The sequence below is a fragment of the Hordeum vulgare genome, chromosome 5H, assembly GCF_904849725.1.
Source record: "Hordeum vulgare subsp. vulgare chromosome 5H, MorexV3_pseudomolecules_assembly, whole genome shotgun sequence".
In the NCBI taxonomy this organism is placed as follows: Eukaryota; Viridiplantae; Streptophyta; class Magnoliopsida; order Poales; family Poaceae; genus Hordeum; species Hordeum vulgare.
This window is the reverse complement of record NC_058522.1, coordinates 32,724,198-32,742,401: the sequence shown is the minus strand read 5'-3', so window position 1 is coordinate 32,742,401 and position 18,204 is coordinate 32,724,198. Positions and strand designations below refer to the sequence as shown.

Sequence of the window (18,204 nt, the reverse complement as noted above, 5' to 3'; positions counted from 1 at the left end):
CCTTCTTCATAAAAGAACAGGCACAAGAAGTGTCAAGCATGGTACGATCTTCATGAGAAAGTCGAGCATAAAAGTTTTGAGTGATGATTTCTCTCGAGAGCTCATGATTGGGGCATGAATATAGCATTGATTTAAGCCTCCCCCAAGCTTGAGCTATGCTTTCCCTCTCACAAGGCCAAAAGTTATAAATAAAGTTCCGATCACGATGTACTAAATGCATAGGATAGAACTTTTGATGAAATTCCAATTTCAACCGATTGTAGCCCCATGATCCAGTATCATCACATAGCCTATACCATGTCAAGGCCTTATCCTTCAAAGATAAAGGAAAGACTTTCTTCTTTACCTCATCCTCGGGAAAACCTGCAAGCTTAAATAAACCACAAACTTCATCTACATAGATTAGATGCAAGTGTGGGTGTGAAGATCCATCTCCTGTGAAAGGATTAGCCAGCAGTTTCTCAAGCATACCCGAAGGAATTTCATAAAAGATATTTTCAGTAGGTACCTCAGGTTGAGGAGCAACTCCTAGTGCTTCGTTCGTGGTGAAGATACCCCGAACAAATTCCTCAAAGGAACAGTTTCCATAGTGACAAGTGACAATAAATTTCAGCACAGTATAAAAATGTTTCCTTTTCAATTTCCACTTACCACAGGCGCTTCACTCCCCGACAACGGCGCCAGAAAAGAGTCTTGATGACCCACAAGTATAGGGGATCAATCGTAGTCTGTTCGATAAGTAAGAGTGTCGAACCCAACGAGGAGCAGAAGGCTTTGATAAACGGATTTCAACAAGGTAATAACTGCAAGCACTGAAAGTAACGGTAACAAGTGATTGTGTAGCGAGGTGAAACGTAGCAAGCAAAGAGTAACAAGTAACAAGTAGTAGCAACGGTGCAGCAAGTGGACCAATCCCTTTTGTAGCAAGGGACAAGCCTGAACAAAGTCTTATAGGAGGGAAAACGCTCCGGAGGACACACGGGAATTTCTGTCATGCTAGTTTCATCATGTTCATATGATTCGCGTTCGTTACTTTGATAGTTTGATATGTGGGTGGACCCGCGCTTGGGTATTGCCCTTACTTGGACAAGCATCCCACTTATGATTAACCTCTCTCACAAGAATCCGCAACTACAAAAGAAGAATTAAGACAAAGTCTAACCATAACATTAAACTAGTGGATCCAAATCAGCCCCTCACGAAGCAACGCGTAGACTGGGGTTTAAGCTTGTCACTCCAGCAACCCATCATCTACTTACGACTTCCCAATGCCTTCCTCTGGGCCGAAATATGGTGAAGTGTTATGTAGTCGACGTTCACGTAACACCACTAGAGGAAAAACAACATACAACATATCAAAATACCGAACGAATATCAAATTCACATGACTATTATCAGCATGACCTATCCCATGTCCTCAGGAACAAAAGTAACTACTCACAAAACATAATCATAATCATGATCAGAGGTGTAATGAATAGCATCAAGGGTCTGAACATAAACTCTTCCACCAAGTAATCCAACTAGCATCAACTACAAAGAGTAATCAACAGTACTAGCAACCTTACAAGTACCAATCGGAGTTGCGAGACGAAGATTGGTTACAACAGATGAACTAGGGATTGGAGAGGAGATGGTGCTGATGAAGATGTTGATGAAGATGCCTCCCCTCCGACGAGAGGAGTGTTGGTGATGATGATGGCGATGATTCCCCCCCTCCGGGAGGGAAGTTTCCCCGGCAGGATCGTCCTGCCGGAGCTCTAGATTGGATCTGCTCAAGTTCCGCCTCGTGGCAGCGGTGAAACCACGAAAAAGCTCCCGATTGAATTTTTTCTGGACCAGGACGCTTCATATAGCAAAAGAGGGGGGCTAGTGGGCCGTCAGGCAGCCACAAGCTTGCCCTGCGCCACCAGGGGGTGGTGGCGGTGGGCAAGCTTGTGGAGCCCTGGTGGCCCCCCTCTGGTAGTTCTTTCGCCTAGTATTTTTTATATAATCCCAAAAAAATCCATGTAACTTTTCAAGGCATTTGGAGATGTGCAGAATAGTGCACTAAGATTTGCTCCTTTTCTAGTCCAGAATTCCAGCTGCCTGAATTCTCCCTCTTCAAATAAACCTTGCAAAATAAGAGAGAAAAGGCATAAATATGGTACCACAAGTAATTTTACAGCCCAAAAAGCAATAAATATCAACATGAAAGCATGATGCAAAATGGACGTATCACGCCCCTGCCCGCTAGCCTCCCGCGCCGCCCCCGACCATCCCCATCCCCGTCGCTGCATCGCCCTGCTCGTCACGCCCGGCCCTCTCCGCATCCGCGCGTCGTCGCCAGTCCGTCTCCGGCCCGTCCCATCCAAGCGTCGTCGCCGGGCAGACACCGGCCCATCGCCTCCTTGCCCGTCGTCGGCGAGAAGGCCCCTCCTCAGAAAGGGAATGGATAAGCCGGGGAGGGTGTGGTGGTGGCCGGCCCCAAACCTTGCTGTGAGCTCTCGCTGTGTAGAGCGTGGTGGTGGCAGGCCTCGGCGGCCGGGAGCAGTGGCTGCGCTGAGCGTGGTGGTCGCCGGCCGCAGCGGCCATGGGCGGTGGCTGCGCTGTGCGTGGTGGTGGCCGGCCGAGACACGTTTTTTAACTGAAAAACATACTACGGGTTGAATATCGGAAAAGCGAGGGGTGTTTTTGCAAAAAAGTCGACGATGTACGACACAAGCGATGCACGCTTTATTATTAGGGGAGAAGTCCACATACCCACTAAACTCTCGGATTTACATACGTGGTGGAATCTTAATCCCCTCGACTCTTACATCTCTCCCTAATAATAATAATTATTATTATTATTATTATAATAAAGCAAATACGGTTTCTGGTCGTCCCTCGTGGCATTTTTGTGAAAAAGTCCCTCCGTTTTTAGTTAATCAACCCGCAGTCCTTTCTTAAGTAAGGGAAACGTTTCGTCGTGCCACTTTTACAAAAAAGCCCCCGATGTTTCCTGAAATCAACCCATAGTCCGGATTTAAGTCAGTAAACGAATCATTTTTTGCGTTGTTCAGAAAACCCCCTAATGTTTGAGGTAATCAACCCGCACTCCGTATTTTAACCCAAAATACCCTAACTTTTTAGTTAATCAATTTAAATTTTATCTAAAACAAAATTATCCATAGCTTTTAAACGGTAACTCTGATTTTAACATGTTATATATGAATTTGATTAAAAAAATGTAGAATCTAAATAGGATGTTATTTTTAGCTGTTGAATACTTCTCAAATATTATTTTTGGTGCAAACTTAATCTGTAGTGTACGGTCCTTTTTTCTCTCTTTCCGGCGAAGATACGAATTGCAATAAACATTCATTAACTTAAAACCAAATTGAGAGGAAAGAAAACATCGTTAACCACACATGCTCACCTTTGAAAAACCTCGTGGGGAGAAACAACATATTTTTCATCTTATTCCGAGTGACTGTACATTCAAACGCGTTTTCTTGTGTGAGCACTAAAGCCATCGTCGGCAACACAAATGTGATGCCATGTGAAAACATATTGCATTTAGAGCGTGTGTTATTTTCTCTTCCGTTGCAACGCACGGGATCTTTTGCTAGTTAAACTAAAACAACGACAAAAATTATGGAACTGAGGGAATACCAGATAAATCACCCTTTGATGATGTTTTAGATGGTTTGAGATGCCGGTTTTACATACATGGCAGATGCTTTACCGAGTAGGATTGACAAAGGCACATGTTTCACATGGGAATCGGCAATAAGACTTCCTGCTTTGCACGGAAAATAAATCCCCCTCCCCTACAGGCACAGTGGTGATGCCAAGTTTGAATTCAGACAATGCAAGGACACACCTCCGCAAGCAGGGCTATGCTCTCAGCCAACAAATAGTTCACAACCAGCCACTTCCCAGCCAACACAAATTTCACAAGTAGCTCCAAGGGCACAAGCAGCTCCAAGTGCTCCACCTCCAAGGGCACCAACAAGGGCTCAAGTAGCTACAAGGGCACTAAGGGCTTCAAACTGTCAGTCAAGCACATCTTCATCACAAGTTCAATCTTATGGTGATGGTGTTGGAACTATGCCTTATAGGCAATAATAAAGTTGTTATTATTATATTTCCAGTTCATGATAATTGTCTACTATTCATGCTATAATTGTATTAACCAGAAACTGTAATACATGTGTGAATATATAGATCACAATGTGTCCCTGGTGAGCCTCTAGTTGGCTAGCTCGTTGATCAATAGATGATCATGGTTTCTTGATCATGGACATTGGATGTCATTGATAACAGGATCACATCATTGGGGAATGGTGTGATGGACAATACCCAATCCTAAGCATAACACTAGATCGTGTTGTTCGTCTGCTAAAGCTTTTCTAATGTCAAGTATCATTTCCTTAGACCATGAGATTGTGCAACTGCCGGATACCGTACGAGTGCTTTGGGTGTATCAAACGTCACAACGTAACTGGGTGATTATAAAGGTGCACTACAGGTAGCTCCGAAAGTGTCTATTGGGTTGTACGAATCGAGACTGGAATTTGTCACTCCGTGTGACGGAGAGGTATCTCCAGGCCCGGTCCTGAGGGGGCGGGAGGGGCGGCCGCTCCGGGCCCCCGAACACAAAGGGGCCCCCAATTTGGGTACTGCTCTGTGTACTGGGTTGGGCAAGTGTGTTTACTAGTTCATGAGATCAGCCCCATTTTCTCACCTACGCTGAGATCTTCTAATAGAAGGAAACACGTCAAGATATCTAGCTCTTTCCAAATCCAAAAAGAAGGAAAGAAGGGATCGCCCCTACCAACTGCGCGCTTAATCTTCGGAATCATCTACCCGTTGCATTGTGCTGCCTAATGGTGAGGCGGAGGGTCTAATCAGCGGCGGCGGCGGCGGAGGGGTTGGGCAAACTTCGATTATGAGACAACCAAGTAACATGTGCGTCATGTTTATCTACTGGATCAATGATCTAGGGCGTCCTTCTCTCTTCTTATTGGGTGTAGGCTTTGGTCCTAACTGCTCATTCTAGCCGACTGAACTTTGTGTCAAAGGGCTAACCCTAGTCTGGTTCCGTGATTAACTCCTACTATTTTGGTTGAATTGTGCTAGCATTGATGAGTTGAGTTGTGCTTGTAGAAATACTATATATCTGATTTGAACACGAAAATAATGGAAGTCACTAGATAGCATCCCATTTTTTTCAGGGACACGCAATTCTTCTTTATATGAATTTCAATTATGAGGAATGTTTTGCCTTATAATGTCATTTGTGATACTCATGTGTTAGCCCAAATGCTTGATTCGGTTGTATCTATGTTATCTTGTAACGACCTGGGATCTATAGCCTCACACATATTATTTGGAAATGCTCTATAACGAAATTCTTGAAAACCTTCTCATGCCATTTTTTTTTCATCTATTGGACGTACATTTAATTGATATATCTGTACTTCTACCATTCTCAATATAATAAGGGCCCCGTGTTCTAACTCGGCCCGGGCCCCCGAAATCTCAGGACCGGCCCTGGGTATCTCTGGGCCCACTCGGTAATTCATCATCATATTGAGCTCAGTGTGACTAAGGAGTTAGCCACGGGATGACGTGTTACGAAACGAGTAAACAGACTTGCTGGTAATGAGAATGAACAAGGTATAGGGGTATGAAGGATCGAATCTCGAGCAAGTATCATACCCGTACACAAAGAGGATTGCATACGGGATTGATTGAATCCCCGACATCGTGGTTCATCTGATGAGATCATCAACGAACATGCGGGAACCAACATGGATATCCATCCCACTGTTGGTTATTGACCAGAGAGGTGTTTCGGTCATGTCTGCATGTCTCCCGAACCCGTAGGGTCTACACACTTAAGGTTCGATGACGCTAGGGTTATAGGGAAATAGTGCACGTGGTTACCGAAGGTTGTTCAGAGTCTCGGATGAGATCCAGGACATCACGAGGAATTCCGGAATGGTCCAAAGGTAAAGATTGATATATAGGAAGTGAGGATTTGGTCATTAGAATTGTTTTGGGCGACATGGTGAAGTATCAGGACCACCGGAAGGGTTCCGGGGGGGGGGGGGGTCCAGCGGCAATGGCCACCAGCCCCAAAAGGGCACATATTCCAAAAGGTGGAAGGGAACCAGCCCAAAGTGGGCTGGTGTGCCTCCCTCTCTCAGCCCAAGGCGCACAATGGTGGGGAGGGGCAAACCCTAGGCGTGGGAGGGCGCCCTTGGGCCCAAAGGCCCACCCTAGGGCACCTCCAACCCTGGTCGCCGCCCCTTTGCCCTAGATGGGGCTGCCGCACGCCTTAGGGTGGGCACCTCCTCCCTCTCCTCATATATATATTGGAGGGTTTTGGCCTTTTGGAGACACACAATTCAGCTCTCCACGGCGTAGCCATACTCCTCCTCCTCCTCCTTGTCCTACGTAGTGCTTAGCGAAGCCGTGCCGAAGTGCCATGTAGCTCCATCGTCACCAAGCCGTCGTGCTGTCAGAGGTCTCCCTCAACCTCTCCCTCCTCCTTGCTGGATCAAGGCGTTGGAGACGTCATCGGGCTGCACGTGTTGAACGCGGAGGCGCCGACGTTCAGCGCATAGATCGGAATCCATCGGGATCTGAATCACTGCGAGTACGACTCCATCAACAGCGTTCTAGAAACGCTTCCGCTTAGCGATATTCAAAGGTATGAAGATGCTCTACAACCTCTCTCGATGCTGGTTTCTCCATAGAGAGATCCTTGCATGGCGTAGGAAAATTTTGAAATTACTATGATACATAACAGTGGCATCCGAGCCAAGGTTCTATGCGTAGATTCTGTGCACGAGTAGAACACAAAAGTTGTGCGCGCTGATTTGTCAATTGCTTGTCGTTACTAGCCTTATCTTGATTCGGCGGCATCGTGGGATGAAGCGGCATGGACCGACTTTACACGTACTCTTACGTGAGACTAGTTCCACCGATCGACATGCACTAGTTGCATAAGGTGGCTAGCGGGTGTCTGTCTCTCCCACTTTAGTCGGATCAGATTCGATGAAGAGGGTCCTTATGAAGGGTAAATAGCATTGGCATATCAACATTGTGGTTGTCACGTAGGTAAGAAGCGTTCTTGCTAGAAACCCTAACCAACCACGTAAAACTTGCAACAACAGTTAGAGGACGTCTAACTTGTTTTTGCAGGATATGTTATGTGATGTGATATGGCCAAAAGGATATGATGTTACATATGTGATATATGAGATTGATCATGTTCTTGTAATAGGATTCACGACTTGCATGTCGATGAGTATGAAAACTGGCAGGAGCCATAGGAGTTGTCTTAATTTATTGTATGAGATGCAACGCCTTGTTGATTACTTTACTTTATCGCTAACGGTTAGCTATATAGTAGAAGTAATAGTTGGCGTGACGACTTCACGGAGACACAATGAGGGAGATCATGGTGGCATGCTAGTGACGATGATGATCATGGTGCCACGAAGATGGAGATCAAAGGTACATGATATTGGCCATATCATGTCACTATATGATTATGTGTGATGTTTATCATGTTTTTCATCTTATTACTTAGAACGACGGTAGCAAAGATAAGATGATTCCTCATTAATATATCGAGATATGTATTCCCCTAAGTGTGCACCGTTGCAAAGGTTCGTTGTCTCAAATCACCACGTGGTGATTGGGTGTGATAGATTCTAACGTCCGCATACAACAGGTGTAAGCCATTTTACAGACGCAAAACACTTGGGTTGACTCGACGAGCCTAGCATGTACATACATGGCCTCGAATACGGGAGACCTAAAGGTCGAACATGAGTCGTATGGTTGATACAATCAGCATGGAGATGCTCACCATTGATGACTAGTCCGTCTCACGTGATGATCGGACACGGGCTAGTCGACATGGATCATGTAACACTTGGATGACTAGAGGGATGTCGATATAAGTGGGAGTTCATTAGTAATTTGATTAGATGAACTTAATTATCATGAAATTAGTCTAAAATTTCTTTACAAATATTGTAGATCCAATGGCCAACGCAGATGTCCCATTGAATTTCAATGCGTTCCTAGAGAAAACCAAGCTGAAAGATGATGGGAGAAACTATGCGGACTGGGCTCGTAACTTAAAGGTCATCCTCATGGCTTCCTAGAAGGCATATGTCCTTGATGCACCGCTAGGTGATACTCCCATTCCCGCGGCAGACTAGGATGCTAGGAACACTTGGCAGTCGCGGAGTGATGACTAATCTCCCGTTCAGTGCGGCATGCTTTACAGTTTAGAACCGGGGCTCCAAAGGCGTTTTGAGCAACACAGAGCATATGAGATGTTCGAGCATCTAAAACTTGTTTTTCAAGCTCATGCCCGGGTCGAGATATATGAAGTCTCCGACAAGTTCTTTAGCTGTAAGATGGAGGAGAATAGTTCTGTCAGTGAGCACATACTCAGAATGTCTGGGTTACACAACCGCTTGACTCAGCTGGGAGTTGAACTTCCGAATGATGCGGTCATTGACAGAATCCTCCAGTCGCTTCCACCTAGCTATAAAGGCTTTGTGATGAATTACAACATGCAAGGGATGGAAAAGACTATTCCCGAGTTGTATTCAATGCTGAAATCTACGGAGGTAGAAATCAAGAAAGAGCATCAAGTGTTGATGGTCAATAGGACCACTAGTTTCAAGAAGGGCAAGGGTAAGAAAAGCTTCAAGTAAGACAACAATGAAGTTGCCACGCCTGGTAAGCCAGTTGTCGGGAAGAAGCCAAAGAAAGGACCTAAGCCTGAGACTGAGTGCTATTACTGCAAGGGAACCGGTCGGTGGAAGCGGAATTGCCCCAAATACTTAGCAGACAAGAAGGCGGGCAACGTCAAAGGTATATGTGATATACTTGTTATTGATGTGTACCTTACCAGCGCCCGTAGTAGCTCCTGGGTATTTGATACCGGTGTTGTTGCTCACATTTGCAACTCTAAGCAGGAAGTGCGGAACAAGCGTAGGCTGGCTAAGGACGAGGTGACCATGCGCGTCGGGAATGGTTCCAAGGTCGATGTGATCGCCGTCGGCACGCTACCTCTACATCCACCATCGGGATTAGTTATAAACCTTAATAATTGTTATTTAATACCATCTTTAAGCATGAACATTGTATCGGGATCTCGCTTGATGCAAGATGGCTACTCCTTTAAATCTAAGAAGTGAGAATAATGGTTGTTCTATTTATATGAGTGGTATGTTTTATGGTCATGCCCCGCTGGTCAATGGTTTATTCCTGATGAATCTCGATCGTGATGATACACATATTCATAGTGTGAGTGCCAAAAGATGTAAGGTTGATAATGACAGTCCCACATAATTGTGGCACTTCCGCCTTGATCATATCGGCATAAAGCGCATGAAGAAACTCCACACAGATGGACTTTTGGAGTCACTTGATTTTGAATCATTTTACACGGGTGAACCGTGCCTCATGGGCAAGATGACCAAGACTCCATTCTCCGGAACAATGGAGCGAGCAAGCAACTTGTTGGAGAAAATACATACTGATGTATACGGTCCAATGAGCATTGAAGCTCGCGGTGGCTATCGTTATGTTCTCACCCTCACTGATGATTTAACTAGATATGGGTATGTCTACTTAATGAAGCACAAGTCTGAAACCTTTGAAAAGTTCAAGGAATTTCAGAGTGAGGTGGAGAATCAACGTGACAAGAAAATAAAGTTTCTACGATCTCATCGTGGAGGAAAATATTTGAGTCACGAGTTTGGCACACACCTAAAGAAATGTGGAATTGTTTCACAACTCACGCCGCTTGGCACACCGCAGCGTAACGGTGTGTCTGAACGTCGTAATCGCACTTTATTGGATATGGTGCGATCTATGATGTCTCTTACCGATTTACTGCTATCATTCTGGGGATATGCATAGGAAACTGCCACATTCACGTTAAATAGGGCACCGTCTAAATCCGTTGAGATGACACCGTATGAATTATGGTTTGGCAAGAAACCTAAGCTGTCATTTCTTAAAGTTTGGGGCTGCAATGCTTATATGAAGAAACTTCAACCAGAGAAGCTCGAACCCAAAGCGGAAAAATGCGTCTTCATAGGATACCCTAAGGAAACTATTGGGTACACCTTCTATCTTAGATCCGAAGGCAAGATCTTTGTTGCCAAGAACGTATCCTTTATAGAGAAAGAGTTTCTCTTGAAAGAAGTAAGTGGGAGGCAAATAGAACTTGATGAGGTAATTGTACCTCCTCTCGAACCAGAGAGTAGCGCAACGCAAGAAAATGTTTCTGAGGCGCGTGCACCGGCTAGAGATGAAGTTAATGATGATGATCATGACACTTCAGATCAAGTTTCTATTGAACCTGGAAGGTCGACAAGGGTACGTTTGATGACCCACAAGTGTAGGGGATCCATCGTAGCCTTTTCGATAAGTAAGAGTCTCGAACCCAATGACGAGCAGAAGGTACTGACAAGTGATCTTGAGCAAGGAATAACTCAAGTACTGAAAGGTACTTTTTATGGGTTTTCTAGTAATAGCAACAAGGAAATAAATGTAAGTAATGTAAATGGTGCCGAGGTGGAGCAAGTGGCCCAATCCTTTTGAACACAAATGATAAGCCGAGGGACTATACTTATAAAGACTAAGACGTTTCCGAGGACACACGAGAGAGATAGTCAAGTGCTTTCGTCGTATTCCGTATAGTACTATGTTTTGTATTGATAAGTGTTGTGTGGGTGGATCTTAACTAGTGCATCGTCTAGGCTAAGACAAGTACACTCTTATGATTAATCCCTCTTGCGAGCATCCGCAAATACAAGAGAGAAATTAAGGCAAAGCCTAACCATACCAATAAGCTTTAGGATCCAATACTCCCTCATGCAAAAGTATGCGAACTGGGGTTAAGGTTTCTGTCACTCCGGCAACCCACCATAAGCATTCTTTATACATGATGCATTCCCCTAGGTCCTTAAAAAGGTGAAGTGTTATGTAGTCAACGTTCAGATAACACCACTAGAAGAAAAACACCATAACTTAAATATAAATCAACACATATTGCTTTAACATCATATGACTACTAGCATCTAGACTTTTCCCATGTCCTCAAGAACTAACGGAACTACTCACAAGACATAAAAGAGATCATGATCAGAGGTGATGAAAATATGATTAACAATCTGGTCATAACAATAATTCTCCAACAAAACTCAATAGCATTCACCACAAGAGTAATCAACACCAGTAGAGTAGAGGGGATGAATAGTGCAAGGTACAACTCCGATTGCAATGGTGAAGTAGATGGGGTGAAGATGGAGATGGTGCTGGTGATGGTAATGATGGTGATGATGATCTCGATGATGCCCGTGATGATGGTGATGACGACGAGGACGACTTCCCCTTCCGGGAGGAGTTCTCCCTGGCGGAATCTGCCTGCCGGAAAGGTCTTTTCTTCTCTGTAGGTTTCCGTCGCAGAGCGGCGGCGGAACTGCGAAAACTCTTATGTCCCCGTAACGTTTAGGTCAAGATAATGATATAGGCCAAAGCAGAGCGCCGGAGGCGGGACCCACTACCCAGGCAGCCTCTAGGCGCGGCCTAGGGGTGGCCCGCGCCAACTGGTCGCTTGGGTGACCTTTGGCCCCCCTCCGGCCCTCCTTTGGCGAGTCTTCGCGATCTGTTCGGAAACTCCTTCCCTCAAAATTTCAGCGCAGTTGGAGATGTTCTGATATGGTAACTCTTCATGCTATTTTCTGTGCTGAATCATGTGTCTGCTGTTTCGGCACTGAAAAGTTGTAAACTGTGTAAAATAAGCCAAAACACTATAAGTGCATCATCATAATGTGAAATATATTAATGAATAGAGACAAATTATGATACAAAATAGTGACGCATTTTGGACGTAACAACTCCCCAAAGCTTAGACCTCGCTTGTCCCCAAGCGAATACTGAGCTCGGTAAACCTGTCCACAAGTTTAGAGAGTGAAGTGTCGATAAATAAGAATATAGACAAGAAGCATCATAATTTCTCTACTAGACTCAACCATCCTCAACAACAATCTCAACTCATAAGTCCCTTATGAAAGAGTAATATAAATTACAATCAAAAGTAGGGCTAAGGAAACTCATCAAACCATGGCAAACATGTCCTTGGTCAAGGAACAACTAGTAACTTTTAACTTTTGCTCGTCCTCTTATATTTTGATGAGATCAATTGAAGCTTTTTGAAAGAACATGCTTTTAGTCAAGAAGTGAAAATGCTAACACAAAGGAAGATGTTTGCTTTAGCTAGGCTTAACAAACAACTTACTCATCTTAGTGATGTTGTCAATAAAGTTGCGATATGGCAATTCCTAATGAAACAATATAAATGCATGCATCTTCATCAACATAAGGTGTCTGCTCTTTTCTAGAATAGAAAGAATTAGGTTTTACTGACTCAACATAAAAGTAAAAGACTGGCCCTTTGCAGAGGGAAGTAGGGAAAACTCATGTGCTAGAGCTTTTAGAGATTTTGAAATCAACAAGATTGTAAAACAAGCTTTTGAGAGGTGCATAATTTGTCAACGAATGCTAGTAGATAGCCCAATACTTCTCATGCTGGACAAGTTTTGAGGAATGGCTCCCAAAGTGGGGACGAGCACATCCCCTTAGTCTCCTTTGTTTATCACTACAAAAGTTTTCTGATTTCTCATCAACAGAGTGTGAAGGAGGTTTTGTTTGTTGTTATTATCTTCTACAAGCTGGGCGCGCTCATGCCAGTCCCTTCTGGTGTTAGGGGTTTGCAGATTAAACATGCAAACCCAGGATAAAACTTGTCCAGTATGAGAAGATCATGAATTATCTACTACTTCCTCATGAGCTAAAATAGAGGCACAAAATAGGGAGTAATATTTGAAGGTTTAAAGATAGCACATGAGTAATATACTTTAGGAGTGGCGGTGAAATACCACGTATAGGGAAGGTATGGTGGACTCTTGGGAAGGTTGAGGTTTCAGGGCATGGATGCACAAGTAGTATTCTCGCTTAGTGCAAAGGTCGGCTAGCAAAGGCTTTTGAGAGCAGACAAATAATGTTGACTTGGATGCAAAACAATATAAAGTTTAACATAAATGATTGGCATAAAACATCAAGTTGTCTTCCTTGTCGACATAACACTTCCAGCATAAGACATAAAGGTTTTGGCTATGTCGCTACTAGAAACACTCATGCTTGTTGTTATAACCAATGCTATTTTTGCCAAGATTAAATAAAGTTTTCAAAGCCATGCCTGATATGTAAGATCAATACTCCCATAAGAATCAGCATATAAGATCGATTGCATGAAGAGAATACCAAGTGCAACAAACAAACCAATAGACTTCTCATTAATATTCCATCATAGACACTACACGCTCACGGACACAAGACTCTCCACAAAGGAGTGATAGACCTCAATACAAACACCTATTTCATAAGATACCTTCCCTAGACATGATACGCCACTAAACTTCACCATAAAAGGTAAAGGATAAAAATAAAGATATCGGGCACTCCCCGAAGCGTGGAACAAGCTAAGGGAATGCCATTACCCATGAAGATTTCACTCTTCATCCTACTTGTTGTTCTTCAAGTCCGCTATTATGCTCCGAAGGGTTTTGTTTGCAGCTTCCAACATGGCCACCTGTACTTTAAGGACACGTAAGTCTTCACAGAATTGGTTAGTGATTCTTTAAGCTTCAGATATAGTAGATGACACAGGTGGAGCTCCTGGTGGAGGGACAGTTTCTGAAATGTTCAGAGAAAGATCATGTTGAGGGTTAATAACCCCCACGAGGATGGGGTTGTTGGAGCTGGATCCTCGTGATGAAGGATCTCCTTCTTGCTGGGTGGTGACCATCTTGACTTCCTCTTTCATGAAGCAATCCATCTCCGCTTGTCTTGCGGATATCTCTTCATTAGTCGCCCATCCGGTGACCTTCCCTTGGTTGATATCTTGCTGGACAAGGCGGAGACGATGACCCGTGTAGTCTTCCCCGCTTGAGTCGCAAGAAGACATCTTGAACAATAGCTTATTATCCTGGCAGAAAAAGATCAAAAGAGAAAACGCACGGAATCGCAAGATAGAAAGCCGGGACGATTCAGGAAAATATATAGCAAAAATTTCTGCACCAAAAGGAAGGTAACAAGCCAAAGTAGAACCAGAGAGAGACTCCGGATGGTCCAGGCGGCCTCGTGGCGCGGCCAAGAGGTAGCACAAGCCCACAGGTCGCCTGGAGCACCTCGGGCTCCTCTCGGGCTCTGCTTCGGCTGGGATTTTTCCTAATTTTTCAAAACACATAATTTGGAACTTTTATCGATGTTCGTGAAGTTTCCTTACCGTACTCATACCTATTCTTATTCTGCTTCTGTAGGTGTGTGATACAGTGTTGCAATATGTTCTTCATGAGTTTCTACCTGTATCACATCCACCTCTGCATTGATGGGGTCTCCAGCCACGTAATGCTTGAGTCTTTGTGCATTCACAACATGTGGTTTTGTGCCTTCAAAATTATTAATCTTGATTGCACCGGAGCGATAAACTTCTTTAATATGGTACGGTCCTTTCCACTTGGAAAGTAATTTACATGGAGAAAACCTAAAACGAGATCTATACAACAAAATTTTATCACCAACATTAAATTCATGTTTCAAAATTCTTTTGTCATGCCACTTCTTTACCTTTTCTTTGAACATTTTTGCGCTCTCGTAAGCTTCACTTCTCCACTCATCTAGAGAAGTCAAGTTCATGAGACACTTTTCACCAGCAAGCTTTGGATCAATATTAAGCTCTCTAACAGCCCAGAAAGCTTTGTGCTCTAACTCTAGAGGTAGATGGCATGCCTTGCCATAGACCATCTTATACGGAGACATCCCCATGGGATTTTTGTAAGCAGTTCTATACGCCCACAAGGCATCTCCTAGCTTATTGGACCAGTCCTTTCTAGAATTGTTCACTGTTTTTGCAAGATCAACTTGATCTCTCTATTTGTGAGCTCAACTTGCCCACTTGTTTGAGGGTGGTAAGGTGAAGCAATTCTATGATTAACATCATATTTAGCTAGAGCTTTTCTAAAAGTACCGTGTGTAAAATGTGATCCTCCGTCTGTCATGAGGTACCTAGGTACACCAAACCTAGGGAAGATTACATCCTTGAGCATTTTCAAAGATGTCTTGTGATCAGCAGTTTCAATGGGTATTGCTTCAACCCACTTGGTCACATAATCAATAGCTACTAAGATGTGAGTGTACTTGTGTGAAGGAGGCAAAGGACCCATAAAATCAAAACCCCAGCAATCAAAAGGCTCAATGACTAAAGAATAATTCATAGGCATCTCATTCCTCCTACTAATATTACCAACTCTCTGGCACTTATCACAAGATAAAACATAATTTCTAGCATATTTAAAGAGAGTAGGCTAATAAAAACCTGATTGGAGAACCTTGTGTGCGGTCCTCTCACCGGCATGATGTCCTCCATAAGGACTGCTGTGACATTGTCTCAAGATATCCTTCTGCTCATGCTCCGGTGTGCATCTCCTCACGATTCCATCCGCACCTTCTCTAAAAAGATGCGGGTCATCCCAAAAGTAATGCCTCAAGTCGTGGAAGAACTTCTTCCTCTGCTGGACTGTTAAACCTGGAGGCAAAAACTTTGCAACAATAAAGTTAGCACAATCTGCATACCACGGATCGGAATTAGATTGTACTTTCAAAACAGCTAATTGTTCATGAGGAAAACTATCGTTGACCGGAATAGGATCATGTGGTATGTCCTCCATCCTGGAAAGGTTGTCTGCTATATGGTTGTCTGCTCCCTTCCTATCAACAATCTGCAAATCAAATTCTTGAAGAAGAAGAAGGACCCATCTATAAGCCTTGGTTTGGCATCCTTCTTTTCCATAAGATACTTAATAGTAGCATGATCAGTATGATGATGAATTTAGAATCAACAATGTAAGGCCTAAACTTATCACAAGCAAACACTATCGCTAAAAATTCTTTCTCAGTAGTAGCGTAATTCTTTTGACCACTATCAAGGGTTTTGCTAGAATAATGTATAACATTCAATTTCTTATCAACCATTTGTCCTAACACAGCTCCAACAAAAAAATCACTAGCATCACACATGATTTCCAAAGGCAAATACCAATCAGGCGGTTGGACTATAGGGGCGGTTATCAAGGATTTCTTAAGAACTTCGAAGGCTTCCTTACAATCTTCATCAAACACAAAAGAAATATCCTTCTGGAGAATATTAGTGAGGGGTTTTGAAGTCTTAGAAATCTCTTCAATAAATCTTCTATAGAAACCAGCATGACCGAGGAAACTACGTATACCTCTGATGTCCTTTGGATAAGGCATCGTCTCGATTGCTTCGACTTTTGCCCCGTCCACCTCGATTCCCTTTTCAAAAATCTTGTGCCCAAGAACAATTCCCTCATTGACCATGAAATGGCACTTCTCCCAGTTGAGTACCAAGTTCATCTCCTCACATCTACGCAAAACTTTATTAAGGTTGTGGAGACAATGGTCAAAAGTGGTTCCATAGACAGAGAAATCGTCCATGAAGACCTCCACAATTTCCTCACAAAAACCATGAAAGATAGCAGACATACACCTCTGAAAAGTAGCAGGAGCATTGTATAAACCAAAAGGCATACGTCTATAAGCATAAGTACCAAAGGGACAAGTAAAAGTGGTCTTCTCTTGATCGGCAGTGTTAACATGAATTTGAGAGAAGCCAGAGTACCCATCAAAGATAGCAAAAGTTAGTGTTTTTGGATAACCTTTTAACCATTTGGTCGATGAACGACAGCGGGTAGTGGTTGATACATCTCCATCGTATCTACTTTTTCAAACTCTTTTGCGCTTGTTTTGGACTCTATTTTGGATGATTTGAATGGAACTAACCCGGACTGACGCTGTTTTCAGCAGAATTGCCATGGTGTTGTTTTTGCGCAGAAATGAAAGTTCTCGGAATGACCTGGAAATTTACAAGGATTTTTTGTGGAATATATAAAAAATAATGGCGCAAGAATTACCTAGAGGGATGGAGCCAGGAGACCACAAGCCCAGGAGGGCGGCCCCCCTGGCCGCGCCTGGCAGGCTTGTGAGCCCCTCGTGGCTCTGCCGCCTCCAATTCCAGCTCTATATATTCTCTCTCGCCCGAAAAAAAATCAGAGAGAAGAGTTCATCGCGTTTTACGACATGGAGCCGCCGCCACCACCTGTTCTTCCTCTAGAAGGCAGATCTGGAGTTCGTTCTGGGCTCCGGAGAGGGGAGATCGACGCTGTCATCATCATCAACCATCCTTCATCGCCAATTCCATAATGCTCTTCACCGTTCATGAGTAATCTCATCGTAGGCTTGCTGGACGGTGATGGTTTGGATGAGATTTATCATGTAATCGAGTTAGTTTTGATGGGAATTGATCCGTAGTATCCACTATGTTCTGAGATTGATGTTGCTACTACTTTGCCATGCTTAATGCTTCTCACTAGGGCCTGAGTGCCATGATTTCAGATTTGAACCTATTATGTTTTAATCAATATATGTGTGTTCTTGATCCTATCTTGCAAGTTGTAGTCACCTACTATGTGTTATGACCCGACAACCCCGGAGTGACAATAGCCGGTACCACTCCCGAAGATGACCATAGTATGAGGAGTTCATGTATTCACTAAGTGCTAATGCTTTGTTCCGGTTCTCTATTAAAAAGAGACCCTTAATATCCCGTAGTTTCCATTAGGACCCCGCTGCCACGAGAGGGATGGACAATAGTTGCCATGCAAGTTCTTTTCCATAAGCACGTATGACTATATACGGAATACATGACTACATTACATTGACGAACTAGAGCTAGTTACATATCTCCCCATGTTATAACTGTTACATGATGAATGTCATCCCACATAATTATCCATCACCGATCCCATGCCTACGAGCTTTTCCTACTAGTCCTTGCTACGTTACTTTACCGTTACTGTTGTCGTTGCTGCTACTGTTACCGCTATTGCTGTCGCTACTGCTACTGTTACCGCTGCTACTGTTGCTATCACGCTACTCTGCTACTGAAACTTTGTTGCAGATACTAAGTCTTTCAGGTGTGGTTGAATTGACAACTCAACTGCTAATACTCGAGAATATTATTTTGCTTCCCCTTGTGTCGAATCAACAAAT

The 18,204-nt window shown here is 43.7% G+C and overlaps 1 protein-coding gene across 1 annotated transcript in view; it reads left to right on the top strand.

Moving 5' to 3' along the window:
* The first annotated feature begins 2,572 nt into the window (after window positions 1–2,572).
* LOC123396264 (pectin acetylesterase 10-like) overlaps window positions 2,573–18,204 on the top strand; it is a 31,222-nt gene continuing 15,590 nt past the window's right edge. Inside the window, exon 1 of the mRNA XM_045091256.1 lies at window positions 2,573–2,590. Coding sequence (XP_044947191.1) covers window positions 2,573–2,590 — 18 coding nt within the window. The remainder of the gene's footprint in view (window positions 2,591–18,204) is intronic.